The sequence below is a fragment of the Ictidomys tridecemlineatus genome, chromosome 11, assembly GCF_052094955.1.
Source record: "Ictidomys tridecemlineatus isolate mIctTri1 chromosome 11, mIctTri1.hap1, whole genome shotgun sequence".
NCBI lineage: Eukaryota > Metazoa > Chordata > Mammalia > Rodentia > Sciuridae > Ictidomys > Ictidomys tridecemlineatus.
The window spans coordinates 20,109,340-20,131,896 of NC_135487.1; the positions used below are offsets into that span (position 1 = coordinate 20,109,340).

The 22,557-nt window shown below is 55.0% G+C and overlaps 1 protein-coding gene across 15 annotated transcripts in view; it reads left to right on the forward strand.

The window, feature by feature from the left end:
• Ptpru (protein tyrosine phosphatase receptor type U) overlaps positions 1–22,557 on the forward strand; it is a 170,174-nt gene that overhangs the window by 94,780 nt on the left and 52,837 nt on the right. For 6 of the 15 annotated variants that reach the window (XM_078025724.1, XM_078025726.1, XM_078025725.1 and 3 more), the window contains 6 exons: positions 15,246–15,377; positions 18,083–18,354; positions 18,836–18,917; positions 19,022–19,137; positions 19,420–19,594; positions 20,162–20,455. In XM_078025724.1, the coding sequence (XP_077881850.1) occupies positions 15,246–15,377; positions 18,083–18,354; positions 18,836–18,917; positions 19,022–19,137; positions 19,420–19,594; positions 20,162–20,455 (1,071 nt within the window). Of the gene's footprint in view, positions 1–1,362; positions 1,570–7,163; positions 11,418–11,556; positions 11,676–12,507; positions 13,297–14,127; positions 14,149–15,245; positions 15,378–18,082; positions 18,355–18,835; positions 18,918–19,021; positions 19,138–19,419; positions 19,595–20,161; positions 20,456–22,557 lie in introns of those variants that run through there. The other 9 variants (XM_078025729.1, XM_078025730.1, XM_078025731.1 and 6 more) reach the window with 5 other exon arrangements.

A 22,557-nucleotide genomic window follows, 5' to 3' on the forward strand; every position in this document is an offset into this window, starting at 1 on the left:
TGCAGGAGGCTGGCTCTTCTTATACATTAGATCTCAGCTCCAGTATCACTTGGCATAATGTCACTTTCTCCATGAAGCCTTTCTGGACCACCTTGTCTACAGTAGACCCTCCCTACTCTGTGTTTTTTACCACAGCACTCTACCCATTTCTTTTAGTGTGCATATCACAGTTTGTGATTATATATTTATTTATGATTGCTGTTGGTCTCCCCCACTAGAATGTAAACGTCACGAAGACAAGTACCATGTCATTTAGCATTTATTCATCCATTCAGGATTTATCGAGCATCAACTATATGTCAGATACTAGGCATTGGGATACAGAACAAAATCTTTCCCTAAGGACTTTGGGAGCTCAAGTTTTAGAGGTGAAGAAAAATAATGAAACCATGAAATCATAGGTACTCTATTTAGAACTACAAAAATTCTCTTCCCCTTAGTGTTCATTCTTCCAAATTTTCTGTTCTTTTTTTTTGTTATTGTCTTCCCACTGAAAGGGAAACCCCATGAAGACAGGGATATATATTTTTTTTGTCAGTTTTATTTTTCTATGATTATTTTCTATAGTAATTATTGAATAAATGACTTAGTACTCCATAGGTATTTGTGAAGTGAAGGGGTTTCCAGATGGTAAGCAGTTCTCAGCTCCTTTTTAGTTCAAGCCAGACAACCTTGATTCAAATCTTGATGGTGCCTAAAACTAATTTGTAACCTTGGAAAAGGTCTCTGTCTCTGTGCGATTTGCTCCACCGTGTAATGGGAATACAGTGGTATAAGCCTAATAGGGTTAGGGTGAAGGTTAAATGATGGGGGAAAGCACATACAGGTGCTTGGTTTTACATAGTAATGGGCAATTAGTTTGCTGATTATTGAGCAGGAGCTTTATTGGAAGAGGCCTAATACTTAACCTGTGTAGCCAGAGGGTAGAGCAGGACCAGTGAGGGTTCGCAAGGGAGGTGGACTTCATGTCATGGAAAGGAAGAGTGTTCTAAAAGCCAGCGTTTCCAAAGGCCCAAAGATGGCTCTTGGCAGGTGATGAGCACCCTCTAAGTATGAATGTGCATTTGGAGGGGCCAAGGTAGAGAGAACTCAAGGACAGAGAAGCAAGTGTCTCTGAATCAGTCCCTGAGAACTCTGCGGGAGCAATGAGGGTGCTCGCTTGAGAACGTTGGTGCCCGGTAAGTGCAGAACAAGTGGGCGTCGAGTCCAGGCCACCCGACCTCCAGCAGGGGTGCCCGAGTGGGGGAGGGGTGTGCCGGGGCTAGCCGGGCAGCAGCGCGCGCCTCCGCCAGCAGGGGGCGCGCCGAGACCGCGGAACGTTGGGCCGGGCCTGACGTCAGCGCCCCGTTCGCTCCGGCTCCCGCTCTGGACTCCGCGCCAGTCCCGCTCTGCGCCGCGCTGCTCCGCTCCGGCTCCGGCTCGCCTCGGGCTCGGCTCGGGCTCAGGCGGCGGCGCCCCCCGCGCCGGGCCCCGGGGCAGGCAGCGGCGTAGCAGCCATGGCCCGCGCCCAAGCGCTCTTCCTGGCGCTTACCTTCCAGCTCTGCGCGCCCGAAACCGAGACTCCGGCAGGTAAGCGCGCGGCGGTCGGACCCAGCTTGCCCCGTGAGCCCCCGGGGCCCGTGGCGCAGCTCGGAAGAAAGTGTGAGTGTTGGGTGCCCGCGCGTTACGTGCGTGCTCCCTGTGTTGTGTGCCTGAGTGTAAGATGTAAGGTCGTGTGTTCGGGGGTGTTGTGTGACTACGAATGTTGTGTGTCCGTAGTTCTCTGCAAGAAGAGGTGCTGTGTGTGTTGTTTGTCTGCGAGGATGTTGGGGTGGATGTTGTATACATCGAGGTGTCGATTGTGCGCTGTTTTCTGTGCCTGCCAGGGTGTAGCGTTCGTGCGGCCAAGTAGGTTGTGTGTCTGTGTGTGCATCTGAGTTTAATTTTGTGGCCGGAGTTGTATCTGCTAGTGTGTTGCATTTGTTTGCATTTGGTATGCTCTGGCCGGGAGTGCTGTTTGTTGTGTGTCTGAGAATGGGTTGTGTATGTTTTTTGCGTGTGTTGCGAGTGCAATGGATCCCGCCCGAGTGTAGACCCGGGAACGCATGTGTGATGTGTGTGCTTGCGAGATCCGTGTACGTGTGGAGGCGTGGGAACCGGTCCGGAACGTGTGTGCCGGTGCGCGGTGTGTACGTGTGGGAGTGTCTGGGTGTGTGGTGCGCCCCGCCGGGGGCTCTGTGGGTCCGAGTGAATGCCAAGTGTGCGGGGAATGCGTGTGTGGGAGCGTGTCTGGAGCGGATGTGAGTGTGCGAGTGTGTGTGTCGGTGCGCGCTGGCAGCGTGTCCAGGAATGCTGCGAGTGTGGTGTGCGGCTGGGCCGCGGTCGAGTGTGCCCAGGGCTCGAGGGGGCAGGGGTGGTGTGTGCGTGCGCGCGTGGCGCGACGGGCCGGAACAAGTTGCCGCGGCGGCGGCCCTCGGCGGCGCGGGTCGGTGGGCGGGAGGCCCGGGAGGGCGGGCTGGCGGGAGGAGGAGGGCTGGGGCCCGCGGCCGCCAACTCCGACATGTCGGGCTGTTTGTTGTTTCGCAAGTTCGGCGCGGAGCTGGCTGGCTGCTGATCCGAGGCGGCGCCGGGGCCGCGGGGCGCCGGGCCGGGAGGGGCCGGCTGCGGGGGGCGCAGGCGGCGGTGGCGGGGCGGGGCTGCGGCGTCGGGGCGCTGGCAGGGCCTGGCCGGCGGCGGCGGGACGGCGCCCCCTCCTGGGGTGCACAGGGGTCCGCCGCGGTCTCCCGGGACGCTCCCTCGGTCGGCTCCGCAACTTTGTGCTGCCTTGGGGCCAGCCGGGCCTGAGTGTGTGTACGTGTGTGAGTGAGTGTGAACGTGTGTCTCTGAGCTCTTTCTGCTGTGTGGCCGCATTCTTTGGGTGGCTTTCGGAGTCTGGTGTCTTTTTTGGAGTGGCAGTGTGATCGCGGGTCTGAATGTGTATGCAGAGCTTGGGTCTGTGTCCAGTGCGCGTCGGAGTGTCTTTTGTGGACCGTGTGTCGGGTGTGCCTGCGTATGCCTATGGTTTCGTGTCCACCCCGAGCACGGATCGCAGGCCGTCGTCCCTCTCCCGAGGTCTTCCGCGCTCGTGTCCCTGCTGCTGGGTGTGGAGTAACTGGGAGATGCTCCTGGGATCCGGCTGAGACCCGCGCAAGGGCCAACTTGGCCCTTTGGAAGATTCCTCCTGACCGCCTTCCTCGGAATATATGACCCCACCGCCTGCTTGGGCGTCTCGGGGACGGAGCTCCCCGGGTCACCGGGCTGGCTGGCCCTGAGCTTGGGCCTTGCCCTGCAGCTCTGGGGTCATTACCCGCAGATTTAGCTTTGACTTCCTGATATCCAAGAGGGTGGCCTGAGCGACGAGCCTCCTGGTCCTTTCCCAACTCCTCCCCCATGCCCTGCGGCGATTTGCCCCTCCCCCACCCAGATCAAACCTGTGGGGTATTCTACATTCTCCCACCCCCACCACCGTCATCTTGATTTCAAGAACACATCTGAGTGGGTCCCGACTCCTGGCACTGGGGATTGTCAGGATAGGGGTTTGGGAGAGAAACCTAGAGCGACTTACTTCCATCCCTGACTCCTCAGTTTCTAATCTGCCTCGTGGCCTTCAGGATGCTGCAGATTGTAAAGTAAGGCTCTGTCTGAGGGCCAGGTAACATAATATGGGTTTGAAGATTGTCTGTGATTTGAAACCCAGAAACTGTGATTTGAAGCCAGGGGGACCTGTGTTTAAATTATGCTGCTGTACCCCAGGGTCTCTGGCAGTGTGAGCTTGGGCAAGTCCCTTCACTTCTCAAGTTTCCAGCTCCTGCCTGCCTCTTGCATTTCCTGTGTTGTTTCTCAGTGAATTACTGCAAACCTGGCAGTAATTTATTCCATTGTGCTCCAGCTCATTTGTCCTTTTGGTCACTGGAATTGTGGACAGCAGGAATGAGGGCGAGGCGCCCAATGGTTTCAGATTGGGCAATAAAGGCTTGTCTGAGCAGCCCACCCGTCTCCCCAGGGCTGCAGAAGGGAGCTCCAGAGGAAGCCACAAGAGTGGCCGGGGAGGGGACTGTGAGCTCCTGTCAGCCTCCTACCTATTTCTGGTGGCTGGAACATCTAGGTTGGGTATCTGCTCGTTGGAGGCTCCCGTCCTTCCACACTATCGCCACCTAAACTGGGCTGGTGGGGTGGCCTTCCCTCAGGGGCGGGTCAGCTAGAGTTGCAGGGTGGCCTGTATCGTCCTCCTCCTTTTGCTCCCTCCTCCTGGCCACCCTGTTTGCATCCTGTGCCCTATCCTTGTGCCCTCTGTGATCTCCCATCTGTTCACTTTCCTCCATCCTTAGCCATCTTTCCCCAGCAGGAAGGCTCCATCCTTTTCCCTTCACGGTGCCTGGGTTCTTCCTCAAAGGCATGTTTTAAACCCTCAGAAGGCTCTCCTTGCCTTTAGGGTTAAGTCCTTCTTCTGTAGCTCTGTGGCTTGCTCTAGCTCCTGGCCTGCCTGTCCAGCCCCAGCTTGTTTTTGATCCTGTGTCCCCACCAGCCTGACTCCCTCACCAACAGCCTGCTGAATGCTTGCTGCCTGCCCACTCCTCTCCACGCCTTGACCATGTTGTGCTCCTCCCCAGACCGACTTTCCCACTTTGCAGGTCACCCCTGCAACCTGTTCAGCTCAGATGTCACTTCTCCCCCGATGCCTTCCTTGGTTATTCTGTCCTAGACCAGGGGAGGTGGGAGTTGGTTGGATTTTACCCAGCATTGTAATTAGCATTTATTAGTTCTGTCCCCCCTAACTAGACTGTGAGCTCCGTGAGGACAGGGACTGGACACTTCAGAATCCTTAGTGCAGGTGGGAGGCCTGGACCACCTAGTCAAATAAATATACGTGGCCTGAAAGAATGAGTGCAATCAAGTGGGTCAGGATCCAAGCTGGAGATGCCAGATGGGGGCGCACTGATTCCACTGAAGGTGGAGATTAAAGAAATAGGTTTTCCCTCTAAGAATCTGGAAAATTCTGCGGGGGGCTGGTGTTATGTCATGAAAAGGCCAGTGTCACCTGGGAACTGAGTTGAGGAGGTTAAGACCCTGGTAGAGACTAAAGGGAGCAGGTCTCTTGCCTGCCCCTCCCCCAGGCTCCCTGCTGGGCACCCCCTCCCCCACCCTGGGCAGCTGGCAGGGCCTGCCCTGTTCCCAGACTCAGCCCTTTGTAATGAGGCCTGGGCGGTTGTTGAGGCTTCGGGAGTCCTAACGGTCAAACTGAGCGTCTGAGGAGGAGGGCAGGGGGGGAGAACCCTACGTTGGCAGACCCTCCTGCAGTCCCCAGTCCCAGAGTTTGGGATGGGCTGGTGAGGTTATAGCCCCTGTCCTGGTGTGGGTGGGTGTGGCCCTGGCATCCAGGCAGCCAGAGTGGGGTGTGTGTGTTTGGGGGATGGTGATTGAGGCTGGGACACAGGACATATGTGTGGCTGTTTCAGGGTGGCTTGCTCTCTGGTCACCTGGCCTGGTGGGACCGGGGTTTAGAATTAGGGTAGTGGTGACCCAGCTGCAGTGATACCCGGAGCCTGATGTGAGGGTATTTGGAGATCAAGCCTCACGTTCCCTGAGTTGGTGCAGCGCTGTCTGGGTGGGTGGTGTCTCACTGTGTGGGTGTGGGTGTGGGAGCTTCGGGGGTGCACAGGATAGCACCGTGGCTCTGCGCCTGCAAGCGGGGCCATCTAGGTTCTGTTTCAGCTCTGTTCAGAGCTGGCTTGCCCAGTGGACTTTCTACAGTGACAGGAGTGTCTGCCTGCGCTGCAGTACAGTGGCGCTAAGTCATATGTGGCTATTACATTTACGTTAGTTAAAATTAATTAGAATCAGAATTTCACCCCTCAGTTGCACTAGCCAGATTTCAAGTTCTCAAGAGTAACTTGTTGCTAGCAACTACGGTCGTACTAATTAGCGCAGGTGGAGGACATTGCCACCCTTGCAGGGGGTTCTGTTGTCAGCCCTGGGCTAGAGGGGGAGGCCCCCAGCAGCTTAGTGAGGCCTGGGCTCCTCAGCGAGTGAAATTCGTCTGCAGGGACCGTCACTCAGTGGTTCTTGGGTGATTACCTTTCTCTGGCCTCATTATTTCTCACCTGGATGATGGCATTAGATTCTTCTTGGTCTCCTTTCTGCCATTGGCTTCTCTCTGCAATGCCCCCACCACTCTGTGACCAGAAGCCCTTTCTAAGGCAGACATGTAGGGTGCTGCCACTCCCTTGCCCCACACTGATGGCTGCCTGGCACCTGGGGCCACACATGGCAGGCAGGGACCTGTGTGAACAGCCTGTCCTCCTAGACCCCTTTCCCACCCAGCTGCCTTTTGATCCAGATAGATCCTTGTGACCCTGGAGGCTGCTGTGCCCTTCCACACCTCTCTGCCTTTGCCCAGTGTGACTGCTGTTGAGGACCCCCCCCCCCAGTCCAGCTCTACTGTCACTTGCACAGTGAAGCCTTCCCAGTCTGCTCCTGGGGCTGTAAGTCAGGTTCCTTCCTAATGCGCGTATGACCACGTGCGGCCTTTGTTTTCTCTCTCCTCTCCCCACTAGACCAGGAGCCCCCTGAGTGCTGGGGTGGCTCTTTGTCACCTCTGGTCTCCAGGGCCTTGAGCCTGGTGGGTGCCTGGTAGGTGTTTGCATGGGTGTGCCCCCTGGGAGAACAGGGAAGGCTTGGAGGAGGTGAGGGAGGTCCTGGGACCCAGGGGGCTGCTCTGCTTCCTCATGTGGCTCTGGGCGGGGGCTGCCATTGCCTGAAGAAGGCTGGGGGCAGGACCCCACAGTGACCAACTTAGCGGATCCTGCTGCTGCTGACTCAGGAAGTCTTGGAAGGTCTCCATTGTGCAGACTCCAGGGACTGGGGGTGGATGTGAAGGGGTGAGGAGCAAGGTGGTTTGCGGGGAGTCACTGACCTTTGGGAGTGTGAAGGCCGCAGCTGGGAGAAAGATTGGGACAAGGTGTTATTGCGGGTTTCTGATCACACATGGGGTTGGGGTGGTAGGTGGGGGCTAGGGGACAACTGGGAACGGGAGCTGTCTGGTGATGGGTATGCATCTCGGCAGTGGGACAGCTGGCAACGAGAGCACAAGTGATGTGGGGGCAACCACTGAGGACTAGGGGAGAGTGGGGAGGGAACAAACGGGGATGAGGGACAGTTGTGCGTTAAGAGGTGACAGCTGGGAGATATGAGAATCTTATCCAGATAGAAGAGTGGGAAGTATGTTGCTCAGAATGTAGCGTGCTTGTGTGTGTGTGTGTGTGTGTGTCTGTCTGTCTGTCTTTGTGTGTGTGCCTAGAGTGAGGTGGTTGTGAGCATGTGCTTAGGGCCACACCATCTGGGTTCTAATACTGGTTTCACCACTCCTAGCCGTGTGACACTTTGGCTAGTACTAACCTCTCTGGGCCTTATAGTGTTCCCATTTGGGAAATGGGGTTGATAATAGATTACACTGCAGAGCTTTTGTGAAGAGAGAGAGATTTTTTTCTGGTACTGGGGATTGACCCTAAGGCTGCTTAATCATTGAGCCACCTCCTCAGACTTTTTTATTTTTTATTTTGAGACAGGGTCTCACTAAGTCTCTTAGGGTCTCACTAAGTTGCTGAGGCTGGCCTTGAACTTGTGATCCTCCTGCTGCAGCCTGCTGAGCCACTGGGATCACGGGTGTGTGCCACCGTGCCCGACTGTGAGGATGTGTTCTGTGTTTCCATGTTTTCTCTAGGACAGATCCTGTTACATCGGAGGCACCATGAAGTGTCAGCTGATAAGTGTGTTCATGTCTGCAGGCCTCCTGTGTGCCCAGAAGTTTCTTCTTGGGCTTCTGGCAAAGTCGAGGCTGGCAGCAGTGCTTGGTGTGAGGGAGGGGAGGGAGTGGCTGGCCAGGTTGGCTGCGCCTGGCCCTCCTCTCCCACCTCCCTCTTGTCGATCTCACTTCCTGTGCTCAGGGGCTAACCCATAGGTCTCCCTCTCTGTCTCCCTGTCCTGCCCCACACTGCCCTGCCCTGGGCTGGGAGCCAAGGGATGAGCTTTAATTGTCCAAAAGATTTTCAGCAGAATTTAAATTCATTGTTTGTCTGCCAGCACATGGGGCCCTGCTCAGATATAAATACCTGGACAATGTGCTCGGTTCTGGATGGCCTGCCCTGTGGATGACAGTGGCTTCATCCTGTGCCCTTGGAGAGTCATTGGGGTGGAAGATGGTGGAGGGTGAGGGGTCAAAGAGGGAGAAACCCACAGGGCAGACGAGGCTTGGTCTCCTGCCGTGGGGGAGCCTGCCCAACCTGGGAGAGCCATAGGCACAGGGTTTTTGGGGGTCCAGGCTCCCTCCCTGCCAGGGCTCCCCAGGGAGACATCTGTAACTATCCCCACAGCACTTTTGCAGTGTGTCACATTGTTGCCTTACACGACAGAAATGCGCTGCATTGTGGTGAGGCTTCTGGGACCCAGCGTGTTGGCACTGCCCAGCATCTCGCATGGCTGCAGTGGGATCCCTTGCTGGCCTGCAGGAGCTTCTCTCTGTCCCCACTCTGCATGGTTCCATTGTTTTGTGCCTCCACCCTGCAGTCATCCTACACTGGTCTCTTTGCAGCCCACTTCTGTGCTGTGGTACTCTACTGGGTGGTCACCTGGGAGGCCAGGCCTCCTGGGTTTCTGGACAAAGCCCCTCATGCTGCGCCATATCCAAGATCAACATGTGGCTTTCTATGGGCACAGCGCAGAGGTGTCTGCACCACGGAGTATTCCTGCCCCACCTTCCAGCGCCTTGCTGGGTGGTCAGCATTGCATGGGGCATCTGGACTTTCCTGGGCCTTGGGCACAGCTCCTTGGGTTGGAGTACTGCACTTCCACCAGCTGAGCTCCCACCACTGCATCTCTGCAGCATGTGGCATCTCTGTCCTGCACTGAATTTTTGCCATAGCACCTGCCCTGCACCTGGCACGTGGGCTGTCCTGTTCCCAGGCCCAGCTCATCTGCATTCCACTGAAGCGGCACCTTTGCCTCACGTAGCACTCCTGTCCCACTGCCTGGGTGCACGCACTGCGCTGGCTGGTGCCTCCTGGCCCGGCCCTCATACTACCACGACTGCCAGACGCTGCCGCCTATGGTACCTTGGCCTTTGGCTTTTTGTGTTACCACCGTAGAGTTGGCTGGTGGCCTTTCCCAGGTTTCTGTCGGCAGCCTCAGGTGGGCAACCTCTTTGCACAGTGTCCTCACTGCAGTGCACATCTGCCCTTACTGCATAGGGTCAAGGTCAGGGACTGTAGCTTGGGACCACTTTGTTGGGCTTTGGGACTGGCCCGGCTTCTTGTGGGCAGCGCTGCTGTTCAGTACCAGTGCTGCATCTGTGCACTGCACGGGATGGCAGCCGAGGGCCTCTGCCTGGCACTGTCTGTTGGTTGTAGGGTTGTGTGCATTCTGCTGGCCTTCTAGACCCAGAGCCCTTGACCTGTGTCTGCCAATCCACGTGGCGTCTTCACTCCATCTCATTTTTGTGCCACTTCCTTCCCCTTCCTGGAGTCTGTGCCTGCTCTGCTCCTCTGCTCTGTGTTGCGCTGCTGTTTGGGACTCGGGTGCTACACAGCAGTGTCCTCTGCATCCTTCCCTTCCCTGTGCATTCTGCATGCCTGTGCTGGACGCATTCTTTCAGTGAGAATACCTGCTCTGTGCTGGGCCCTGTGTTGGTATTTGGAGAGGAAGAGGACCCCAGGAGGCCTGGTCTTACCATCCTGCCTTCCTGTACCCATCATGCAGCCCTGAGCGCCAGCCCAGTGCTTTGCAGTGGTGTGCCACACCTTGTGCAGCACTGGGTCATGCCAGCACCTCCAGGCTGCACTGGGGCTCTGACCAGTTCTGCCCTACCAGATGTAGGTGCTGGGGGCTATGCACTCTGTGCCCCGCCCCCACACGTCAGATATCCCCATCCTGCGTGTATACGTGTGATGCTGCTGCATGGCACACTCAACACACCATGCTGTGGTCTCACAGTTCTCTCTTCTCGGAACCTCTGTAAGGTACAGATTTTCTCAGTGCACGAGTCTGTACATGCCCTATGCCCGCTACTGTGTACTGTGGCTTTATGTGACAGGGCATTTGCCCTGCAGGGGATCGTGAACTTTGTGCCCACTCTGCACTGCAAAGCCCTCCACTCAACCCTTCCCCTCTGCTCAGTGTCCAGCCCTGGCCTGTGCCTTCCTCTTATGCTACCGACATGGCTGCCTACCGCTTAACTCTGGGATTTGTGCTGCCTGTGGGTCTAGGAGATGGGAATGGGTCTGGTGAGAGTTCCTCTGCTGTATTGGCTTCCTTCCATCCTGGATGGAGATGGCCAGATGTTGGCATTGTTGGACTCTTATGGGAGGTGCCAGGTCAGTTTTTTCTGCCTGTGGCCTGGCTCTGGGGGCTCTCCCTGGCAGCAGTCATGCTGGGCTCTGGGTGGTTAGGGCATCTGGTTGCCAACCGTGTCTGTAATTTATTATCAGTTAGTCAAGGCTCTGGCAACTTTGGTAGTGGTGAGGTGAGATTCAGGCCCCAGGGCTGGAATCATGGTCCTTGGACTGGGTGCAGCTGGTTAAGCTCAATGTAGCTGGAACCATAGGGTCAATAGGTCTGGTCACTATTAGCCACCTACATATACAGGGCTTGGAGATGGGAGTCCAAGGCCTGTGAGACAGTTCAGGCAGCAGGAGATGGGGCTTGGGTAGGCCTGCCATGCAGTTGGGGTGGAACGACCTGGGTAGGCTGGGTTGGGGGAGAAGGTCCTAGGTAGGACTCCTTGGAAGAGGGATGGTGAAATAGGCCAGCGCTGTCACTGGATGATACCTGGGTTCCCCCGGCCAGGGTTGGGGCTGAGCCTACAGTTGGGTGAGATCCTAGCCCCTGAATTCACAGTCTGTTGGGAGAAGTTCTATTTCTCCTGGGGCCACCCCTGGGAACTGGATGTTCTATTGACAAACCAAAGGGAATGAAAATCCCATTGCAAACAGGCTCCATTTACTCGGGGTGTTCAGAAAACACTGCGGGTGGCTGCAGGTGCAGCGGGCGCCATTCCCTATCTGGAGTGAGAACTTCTAGTCTGGTGTGTGATGCTTGTGGTACTCCCATGCACACGCACATGCACACACATGCACCCATGTGCATAATCCCCCAGCACACTGTGGACACACACCTCCTCTTAGACACATGACTGCTGCTGAATGTGCTGCTTAGCTCTGTCCATAGGCACCATCCATCCACACTCGACCTCGCAGCACCTGCCTGGAAGACCCTTGCTTTTGGACACCCAGGCCCTGCCTGGCACACCTCTCCCCCAGAGGACCTCTCCCAGTCCTGAGGTCATTCTTCCTCACAAGCATATTCACAAGTGCAGACGAATGGCAGTGGACCATGGTCTCACTGCACAGGTGAGGAAGCTGGGATTCAGAGAGGGCAAGTCATGTGCCCCAAGTCACAAAGGGATTTAGGGGCATAGTAGGGATAGTATCCCCGTCTCCTGCCTCCGAGGTGATTACTCTGTACCAGCTGTCCTGTCAATCCCACAAGCCAGGCACACGCACCTGGGTGGAAGCATGAACATGGAGGTGTGGAGATCCTCGCGCTTGGAGGCCCCCCTTCCATGCTCCTCCCTGACAGCACCCAGTCCAGAGCTGAGCTGGATGCGGGTAAGCCATCCCCTTGCCTTCCCAAATTGTGGTTGACGGTTGCTCAGGCAACCGCCCGCCAGATTGGGGAGATTAGCTGAGGAATGTGGCTGGGCCAGTTTGCATTGAGGCTGGGGGAGCTGAGGGGTCCTGGGTTGCTCCAGCCCACCCTCTCAGGGAGGCCTCTGTAGAGATGGGTGTCCTAGGAGAGGCCTCGGTGTGCCTAACTTATACTGTGTCCCCAAGTCTCAGACCAGGCTGGGGAAAGGGAGTGTGTGTGAACGTTCTAGCGTGCGGCTGTGTGGGTGTGCGTGTGTTCCTGCAGGGGTGTTGCGCATCTCTCTGAGTGTGATTGGAGTGTGTGCTGATTGCATCCAGAGGGGCCCTTGAGGTCCCTTTCCTTGCCACTTCCTGACATCTGACACCTGGATGGCTTGGTCCTAAGCCCCCTCCTCATCTGTGCCCTGGAGAAGTCACCTTCCCTACTTGTGGCTTATGGCATGTATCACTCATTTCACTGGATTCCAGGCGCTTCCCTGCTCAAACACCTACTGTGGCTCCCTAGGTCATAATGAGGCCAAATGCTCTCCACCTTGGTCTGGCCTCCGTATCCCTCTGGTCTCATTTCCCATGACTTTAGCCAGCCTGGGCTCCTCTCTGTGGCGGACAGACCATTTTCTCACTGCTTCCTTTGCTTCTGCTGGCCCCTTGCCCCCAGGGTCCTCCCACCTACCTCTCCAGGCTCAGCTCCGTGGCGCCTCCTGCAGGAAGCCTAGTCGTGACCTTCTCTGCTTTGTCTCATTTTGTCACCTTCACTTAGACTGGGAGATCCCTAAAGCAGGTGGAGTCTCATCCTGTGCCTCTAATGGTGTCTGTCACCTGGCAACTGTATTGTACTGTCAGGAAGCAAATGTCTTATGCACGATACTGAGTTAATAATGCACGTGGCCAACAGCATTTCAGGGCCTTATTTTGTTTGTGCCTGGTCTTCTTGAATAAAGAGGTGGTTTAAATCTGGTTTTCTATACACTGTGACTGTGTGGCCTGGGGCTACGTGTCGCTAGTGGTCATGGTGGCGATTGGTGCCCCCTCGTGGTGGTGTTGGTGGGTGACAGTTCAGGGGGACTCCTGGTTACCATTCTGGCTCGGAATCCGGAGTCAGATTAGTTTTCCCCCACACTAGCAGCCTCCTGCAGGAGTGGGTTCTTTGGCAAGAACTGAGAGTCAGCTGTGGGATTCCTGAGCATCCCAGGGGATGGGACTTTTCCCAGAGCTCAGAAAGCAGTTGTTCCCATCCCTTGTGGGCCAGGGCCTTCCTTGGGGAACTGGCCTCAGAGATGCTACCCACTAAAGACAGGAACTGGAACTGGGCCTGGCCCAGAGACCTAGGCCTGGAGATGGCCAAAGATCAGGGAGAAAGTGTTATTCTGGCTAAGGGGTCACTCTGTGTGGAGTTAGAGAGGTCACCTGGCTGTGGTCAGTTATACAGGTCACTAGGAAGAGGTCAGGGGTCTCTCCAGCTAAAGTCAGCTTGTCTGCAGTTAGTCTGGTGTCATTTTGGCTGAAGTCAGATAGTCTGGGGGGTCCTCTGGATGAATTTGGGGTGACTCTGACCAGAGAATCATCTGGGAGCCACTCTAAGGTTGGTATCTCTGGGGCTCACCAACTTGGGTCAGAATGTCTGGAGGATCGTGTGACTAGAGTATGACCCTTCCTGGGTCAGACAGTCTGGGGTTGCTTTGATCAGAGACCTCAGTCTGTGCCTTAATCTGAGTCGGTCATTCAACCTGGGAGTCCTGGCAGGCCATGTCACCTGACTCGGAATGGACAAGAGGAAGCCAAGGAACTGGCTTTCCCAGGCCTGCCTCCAGGGTCCTGGTGAAATGTCCTGGAGAAGCTGCCTGGTCACTCCTGAGGGAACAGGAAGGGCCTGGGCCTCAGTCAGGGCTCCCCATCCTGGCTTTGCTTCCTGGCAATCCTTCTGCCTCAGCGATTGACTGGGACCCCCCTGGGTAGGCCCAGGTCAGGCGGAAGCCAGCTGTGCCCCTCATACAGGAAGCAGTCCCTCTTGCTGGGCTGCACCATGGGCCTTTTTAGAGGGAGAGCTGAGGCCCTCCCGGTGGGGATGGGTTAAAGCCTCCCGTAGACCCCGGGTCTGCTGACCTGGCTTTTCTAACAAAGGGGCAAAGAGCCCAACCAGGGTCCAGCCCCGTCGCTGTTACTCCATCCCGTCCGCTTGGTGCCAGCCTCACGCCCACATCTCGTCCTTTCACACTCAGATGAGGTACAGTAGGAAATGAGACCAGCAAGTGGCAAGCCCCTTTGTTCCTGGCTCTACTGGTGTGTTCCACGTGTCACTTCACATGACCTGCATAGCCACATGGAGCAGCCCAAAGTGAAGTCACTTGCTGCCTGTGGGCACGTGCCACTCACGCCCCAGTGACTGCCTGCCATCCCCCACCATCCCATCTTATTGAGCTGGGAAGTAGCTCAGGTTTGCCTCGGCTCATATTTCTGGTGGGAAGTGTCATTCTGGGCCCCTGACTGACATGCATTCAAATCCTGCCTCTGTTCCTTGTGTGGGTACAAGTGCCACATAGTCAGAGCTGCTGTTCCCTGAGTGCTTACAGGTGCTAAGTGCATCCCCATGATGAATTCTCAGCCACCCCACGTGTGGATGGGGAAACTGAGGCTCAGAAAGAGAACAGCTTGCCCAGGGTCTCTAGGGTTGGCAGGTGGCAGAGTCAAGATTCAATCCCAATTATGTCTGATGCCACACCCACTCCTGACGTGCCCTATTGTACTGTGGACAGATGGTTTCACCCTCGGGGGGCCTCAGTCTGCTCATCTGTCAGATGGGGGAAATCCCAGTGTCTGCCAGGCATCCAGGAGCCCAGCAAGTGGAGGCCTAAGTCTAGTGACCTTGGATGAGGACTAGACCCCCTGGAGCTCTGTTAGTAGGAATGTTCACGGTCCTGACTAAGGGGAGGCCTGAGGGACACTCTGCTTGGTGCTTGGCGTCACACTGTGCTTGTTGAGAGCGTGAAATGATTGGTGGTGATGGTCGAGTGTTAAGGAGACACTGTCGGGCTGCTTAGGGTTCCTTGGTCCTCCCCGGCCTGGGCCCCCCCTGTGCCTGGCACAGTGACGATGGAGGGGTGCTGAGGAGTAGTCAGGGGATCTTGGTTCAAACCCCATCTCTGCCACTAGCTAGCTGTGTGACCCTGAGAAAGTCCGTTAGGTTTTTTGGGCTCAGTTTCCTCATCAATAAATTGGGGTTACTTCTAATCCTGATCTGAGGCTGTGGTGAGGTTCCAATGACAGAACAACCATGACCGCTGGTCCTTGTTAAGGAGGGTCTTTGGTGGGTGGTTGAGCAGTGGGGAGGTCCTGGGAGGTCCTGAGGGAAGGCCAGTGGGCGAGGACTTGCTATTGGAAGGGAGCATGAGGGGAGGGCCTGGTGAAAGGGAGGGGGTGGGGGAAGGAGCACAGAAGAGGGAGGGGACAGTGGGGGAACGTGGCAAGTGGCCCAGGAGCCCTCCTGGCCAGCAGCCCTGCCTTAGCCTGGGCTGATGGGCTCTGTCCTCACAGCTGGCTGCACCTTCGAGGAGGCGAGTGACCCAGCAGTGCCCTGTGAGTACAGCCAGGCCCAGTACGACGACTTCCAGTGGGAGCAAGTGAGGATCCACCCGGGCACGCGGGCCCCCGCAGACTTGCCCCACGGTGAGCCTTCCCTCCTCTCCATTCCCCTTTGGTCTTCTTCCAGGGGCAGTTCCGCCCACCTGCTGTGGGACCTGGGGCGTGTTCCTAACCTCTCTGGCCTCGCGGGCTTCAGCATCTGTAATGACATATGTGATGCTGAGTGTGGTGCCCTCTGGACACCGTCCGCCTGTGCACCTCCGGTCGTTTCATTGGTAGAATGGGTGGGTGCAGGTTTAAGTGATCAAAGGCCCTTATTGCTGCAGGTTAAAACCCACTTCCTGTCACTCCCCTTGTAGGTTAGTTCAGGGTCCACCCCACTCCCACCGCGTCTTCGTCACTTTTCCCTGAGGGCCTCTGGGTCCTGGTCTCCTGGGGACCCAGATGCTGCTGGAGCAGTGACGTTGGTGGATATTCCTGTGCCCTCCTTTTCCTGGAAGTCACGGGAATATCCACCAACCCAACTTCCGCTTTGCTCTGGCTGCTTCAGGATGGGGCCCTCTGGGTCTCCTGATCACTGGACAGGGAGTCCGAGACTAATTACATGGATTCTGATGCTGGCCTTCCTTCCACTCAGATGGTGGGCCCGCAGCACTCATTCCAGAGTCATGAAGGTAGGGGTCAAATCCTAGCTCCATCATTTGACTAGCTCTGAGACCGTGGGCAAGTCACTTAACTTCTCTGAGCCCCTGTTCTCCTAACTGTAAAGTGGGGGAGAGCAGTAACTCATTTCAAGGGCCATTAGGTAATGCCTACAAAGTGCAGAGCACAGAGGTGACATGGGAGAGCTTACTTGTTTAGTTATTATTTTTGAGGGTATTTGGGGGGCCCAATCACTGTAGTTGTTTTCACTGGGCACAGAATCAACTGGGAAGTAAGAGAAATATAAGGCAGATAGAGGTTAATTAATTGACTTTATTTATTACTGATAAGGCCTGGGTCACGGGACACGTATAACGTGAGTAGACCCCAGGATTGGACTGCCAAAAGACCCCTTCCCTTTGCCCTATCACAGTAGTGGCCTGGGGTCTTTCCTGCTTAGTTCACAGCAGGGCTGGGGTGGCATCTGCTATCCAGGGTTGGGGGGAGGGCAGCAAAGCTTCTCGTTGTGGGACCAGGATTTGAAGCCAAGCAGAGGCAGGCCCCTCATGGCCTGGTAGCCACACACTTGTCCCCCGCTGCTCACCCTGCCTCCCACTTCTGTGCATTTGCTCAGCTGTCCCCATGTTGGGGCATTCATCTGCCTCTGCAGGGCTCTCAGCTCCCTCTCAGACCTCTGAGCTCATGGGTCTCACAGTCTCATTTGTCCGAGAATCATCTGTGAAGGTACCTGCCATGGAGGGTCCCTGGGTGGGCCTCTCCAGATCCCCAGGGCCCAGCCTCAGCCTGACACATGGTTGGTGATCAGGAACAGCTGATTTGAATTCGGCTCTTGCAGTCTTGTGGCCTCTGCCTCTCTTTCTCTCACTGAAGCAGAGACACACTCTGAGAAAGGGGAGACACAGGCTTAGTATTTGGCATGGCCTTTTGCTAGCTCTGGAGGTGGTGATGAGCAAGGTGTTCAGCCTCCGCCCTCCTGGTCTCACAGTGCAGGGAAGGTTGGGGCCAAGGGAGAAGGAAGGAAGGAGACCCATACCCCCAGGAGACAGCAGGAGAAGGAAGAGTGACAGGAACAAAGGGAATAAATGAAAGAGCAGGGGAGGGATGCAGAGGAAGCAGGAGAAGAGGCAAGAGCAGTGTCAGACTAGGAGGCACGGCTGCTCACAGGGCCAGGATGTACCTGTTCCCAGGCGGGGACAGGGACCCAGAGTTTTGTTTAATATCCTGCCAGGACTGATCTGGGAGCTGCCTCCACAGGGCTCCTGGCTCACAGAGATGAATGAGATCTCCTCCAGCCGAGTCCCTGGGGAACCTCCTGGAGCGGGAATCTGAATGTCTTGTGTTGGCCTGCAGCCAAGCCTGGGAGGAGGCGGCTCTGGGTTGCTGTCGGCCTCCCCTTAGCATCTGCTGGGGCCTCTCCCCTCAGAAGGAAAGCCACGTCCCTGGGAGTGTCCCTGTAGCACACAATCTTGATCTTCAGGGAAGGGTCAGGGCTACCTTTTTCCCCCCCGGTTAGAAATCAAGAGAGTATATGTCCCAGGAATCTAGATTCAGGTGGGGGTTGGAAGCCAAGTTAATCCTTTCATTCAGTCTCTGTCCCACATATTCATTCAGCTTGGGTTCAGAGCCTGTGCAGGGACATAGCAGAGCTCACAGGCTGGCGGGGAGAGAGACGCACTTTATGAATGATCCAGGGCCAGGAGGGAAATGTGGAGGCAGGGCTTTGCAAGCTGTGGCCTCAGAAGATCTGCCATGTGCTGGGCTCTTGACTTGCGGGATGGATGACCCAGTCCCTGCTTCCAAGGATGGCATGGAACACGGGGAAGCTGTGTCTCAGGCAGGGCATGGGTTTGGACTGTGACCTGCAGATGGTGAGGAGCTGTAATAGGTTGTGACAAGGCCAGATCTGTGTGCTTTCTGCTGCTTCAACTGTCACCTTTGGGAAGCAGATGCTATGAACAGAAGAGACCTACCCCGTGAATCAGAGCTGGGCCCAGAACTCGGCCCCTGGACTCCCAGTGGGTTCAAAAGCCTGGAGTCCTTGGTTTCTGCCCCTTCTCAGTGCCCACCCAATCCTGGCCCTCCCCTAAGGGCTCCTCAGTTCCTACCTCTTCCTTCTCTCCCTCCAGGCGCCTACTTGATGGTCAATGCTTCCCAGCACGCCCCAGGCCAGCGGGCCCATGTCATCTTCCAGAGCTTAAGCGAGAACGACACCCACTGTGTGCAGTTCAGCTACTTCCTGTACAGCCGAGATGGCCACAGCCCTGGTACCCTGGGCGTCTATGTGCGTGTTAACGGGGGCCCCCTGGGCAGCGCTGTCTGGAATATGACTGGATCCCATGGCCGTCAGTGGCACCAGGCTGAGCTGGCTGTCAGCACCTTCTGGCCCAATGAATATCAGGTGGGCTGGGGTCAGACTGTGGTCAGCCTGTGCCTGGGGCTGAGGGCAGAGGGATGCCACTTTGTATTGGAATAGGATGGGATTAGTCTGTTCAACATCAGGGGTCAGTCTGAGGTCAAGGGTAGAGTTGATCTGGGGTGAATCTAGGTTCAGGAATCAGAGGTCATTGTTACTAGGAGTAGCCTATGGCAGGGGCCAGAGGTGACTTGGAACAGTGCCAGCCTAGACACCCTGTTTGGCTGGGGAGAATTTTGCTGCTTTCAGGTAATTGTCCAGAATTGGGAGAGAACCTCTGGCCTTGACCTTGTTCTCTCTGTGGTGGCACCACACTCCTGAACCAGCTGGCATGGTGGGGAGGGTCAGAGTGAGCTGGGCTAACCTCTGCTGATTGAGGAGCCCAGCGATAGGGGGCTCTTGTGGACACCTCCTTAGACAGGGATGGAGGGATGTCAAAATGACAAGGGCCCTTCCGCTCCCCCAGGTGCTGTTTGAGGCCCTCATCTCCCCAGACCGCAGGGGCTACATGGGCCTAGATGACATCCTGCTTCTCAGCTACCCCTGCGGTGAGTCCCAGCCACTGGGGGTGCAGGGATGAGGGGTGCGATGGTTGTGGATCTGGTCTGTGTGGGGTGCAGGCCTAGCTCATGCCTTGGCTCTGTTCCCACAGCAAAAGCCCCGCACTTCTCTCGCCTGGGCGATGTGGAGGTCAATGCCGGCCAGAACGCGTCTTTCCAGTGTATGGCGGCAGGACGGGCTGCTGAGGCCGAGCGCTTCCTTCTCCAGGTGAGGGAGGTCTCAGACCTTGGCCAGGGGTACGGTGGGGTGTGAATAGCCTATTCTAGTCCTGGGGGGCCGAGTACTTCACACTTAAGCACCCATACCCAGGTGTCTCCCACAACAGGGCTCCCTTTGCCCTCTTGGGTGCCCCTCACTCTGGGGCACACACAGTGAGACTACTGTGTAGGAGGGGTGGGTGAATGACCCCTACCCTCACCCAGGTCTGAGCGAGGTCCAGATCCCTCTCTCCTCGGCTCCCTTGACCCTGCCACTCCTGTTCCCCTGCAGCGGCAGAGTGGGGCGCTGGTGCCCGCGGCCGGTGTGCGGCACATCAGCCACCGGCGCTTTCTGGCCACCTTCCCGCTGGCCGCGGTCAGCCGCGCAGAGCAGGACCTGTACCGCTGCGTGTCCCAGGCCCCGCGCGGCGCGGGTGTCTCTAACTTCGCGGAGCTTATCGTCAAGGGTCAGTGAGGGTTACCAGGAGGACCTCAGGGGCGCTGGAGGGGGCGTGGGGCCCTGGTGGGCGGAGTTGGGAAGGGTAGGGCCAGCGCCTGGGTGGGGTGTGAGCTGAACCCCTAGGCCTGCTAATGGGACAGAGCGGGTAGGGTCTGGGTGGCCGAGGTCCAATCAAGGCAGCAGGGTCGGCCCTGAGGCATGGCCTGGTCCAGAGGTGGGTCTGAGGGTGGGGCAGACAAAGTCCGGGTCCAGGTGAGAGCTGGTGAGGAGGTGTGTGACAGTGCCTTCTAAGTGTTGACCAGCGCTCGAGTGTCATCAGCCATAGGAGCAAGGCTTGGGGGTTCAGAGGGGAGTGAGGGGGTGCATATGGGCTGGAGGGTGAGGACAGGGTCAGCCTTTGGAGCGTGGCCCCTTAAGGCTTGGGGATTTAGAAGGGGTCAGAGAACTGGCCTGGACCAAGGCATGAGGGGTCTGGGAGGACAGGCTGGCATCTTGGGGATGTGGGTGTGGTGGAATGCAAAGTTGGGAGCATGGGTCTCACAGCAGCATTGACCGGCTCCCCACCCTTTTGCAGAGCCCCCCACTCCCATCGCACCCCCGCAGCTGCTGCGTGCGGGCCCCACCTATCTTATCATCCAGCTCAACACCAACTCCATCATCGGCGATGGGCCGATTGTGCGCAAGGAGATCGAGTACCGCATGGCGCGTGGCCCATGGGCCGAGGTGCATGCAGTCAGCCTGCAGACCTACAAGCTGTGGCACCTTGACCCTGACACCGAGTATGAAATCAGTGTGCTGCTCACGCGTCCCGGAGATGGCGGCACTGGCCGCCCAGGTCCTCCACTCCTCAGCCGGACCAAGTGTGCAGGTAGGTACAGCTGCCACCTCCTGCTCCGGTCCCTCTTCTGGACACGGGGCAGGGCAGTGTGGGGGCAGAAGGGCACATTCCCAGAGGTAGTATGACCTGGATCTGTGTTCTAAAACTTAGTAAGACGTCATGACTTTTCCTTAACTCTTATTTTGGTTAAGATGATATTACTTTACTCGGTTTCAGCCTTTTAAGCATATGTGTATACACACACATGCCCGATTTAAAACTTACCACAACACCATACCCATTTTACAGATGAGGTGACTGAAGGACAGAGATGTGAAGTGACTAGTTAAAGAACACACCTAGTGAGAGGCAGAGATGGGACTGGAACTCTTGACTGGCTGGCTTCCAAATCCACAGTCTTTGTTCTACTTTATATCATCTAGATAGAAGAATAACTAATAGAAGTGTGTGATAAATTCTAGCTGGATTCTCTTGACTGGGCATTGAGCCTGAAGTCTCCTCCTTGTTAAAAACCATGAAATAGTAGTTGTTAAGATCCATGGTATGCCTGGGCCGGAGGAAACTGTTTAACCAGAAAAGAAATTGAGAGCAGTGTTTGTGATTTCAGTATGTTGTATTTATTGGAATTTCATTGAGATATGTGTAGAGTCACATGAGATTGTAAGAAAAACACAGGGCAATTCCCTGTACACTTTACTTTGTTTTCTGCAATAATAACATTTTGCAAAACTATGGTATATTACAACCAAGATATTGACATTGGTACAATGTACAGATCTTATTCAGACTTGCCCAGTTACACTTTATTTGTATAAATGTGTGTGTATTTAGTTCTATACAGTTTGCAGTTTGTCACTGGATATCTTCATCACGGAAGTCAAATACTGAACAGTTCAGTCACCTGAAGGACCTTTTGTGTTGATCTCTTTTTTTTTTTTTGGTGGTGGTACTGGGGATTGAACCCACAGCCTAGTGCATGCGAGGCAAGCACTCTGCCAACTGAGCTATATCTCCAGCCCTGTGTGTTGATCTTTTATAACTATATTCCCCTCTTTCCCTAAACCCTCAAACCCTTGATAATAACTGATCTGTACTTCATTTCTAGAATTTTATCATTTCAAAAATGTTATGTAGGGCTGGGGATGTGGCTCAAGCGGTAGCGCGCTTGCCTGGCATGCGTGCGACCCGGGTTCGATCCTCAGCCACCACATACCAACAAAGATGTTGTGTCCGCCGAGAACTGAAAAATAAATATTAAAAATTCTCTCTCTCTCTCTCTCTCTCTCTTTCTCTCTCTCTCTCTCCTCTCTCACTCTCTCTTTTAAAAAAAATGTTATGTAAATGAAATCATGTGGCATATAATCTTTTGGAATTGTTGGGTATTTTTAGTAAGTATTTATTGTAATATAATTAATATCTCATAAAATTCTCTCACTTAATTGTACATCTCGGTGTTTCTAAACTTTCTGAATTATGCAACCATCAGCACAATTGATTTTGGAACATTTTGTCAACCCAAGAGGATACCTTGTATTCTTTAACCGTCTCCCCATTTCACCCTAGTTCCTTGAACCCTAGTAAGCACTAATCTACTTTATCTTTCTATTGATTTGCCTCTTTGTAGACATTTCATAGATAGAATCACGCAACATATACTGACTTCATCATTTAACATGACGTTTTCAAGGTTTATTTAATGTTGTAGCATAGATCAGTACTCCTGTTCCTTTTTATTGCCAAATAATTTTCCATTGTATAAATGCATCACATTTTATTTGTCCATTCATGAGTTGATGGACACTTGGATTGTTTACACTTGTTTGGTTATTATGAACCGTATTTCTATGAATATTCATGTACAAGTTTTTAGGTAGATATATTTTTATTTATTTTGGGTATTTATCATATATGTCGTGTGGTCACTCTACATGTAACTTTTGAGGAGCTACTGGACTGCTTTTCAAAGCAGCGGTACCGTTTTACATCCCCCACCCCCACAGTGGATGGGGTTCAGCTTCTCTACATCCTTGCCAAAACTTATTCTGTCTGTGGATTACATCCTAGTGGGTATAAAATGGTATCTTATTGTAGTTTTGATTTGTATTTCCCTGATGACAAATGATACAGATAAT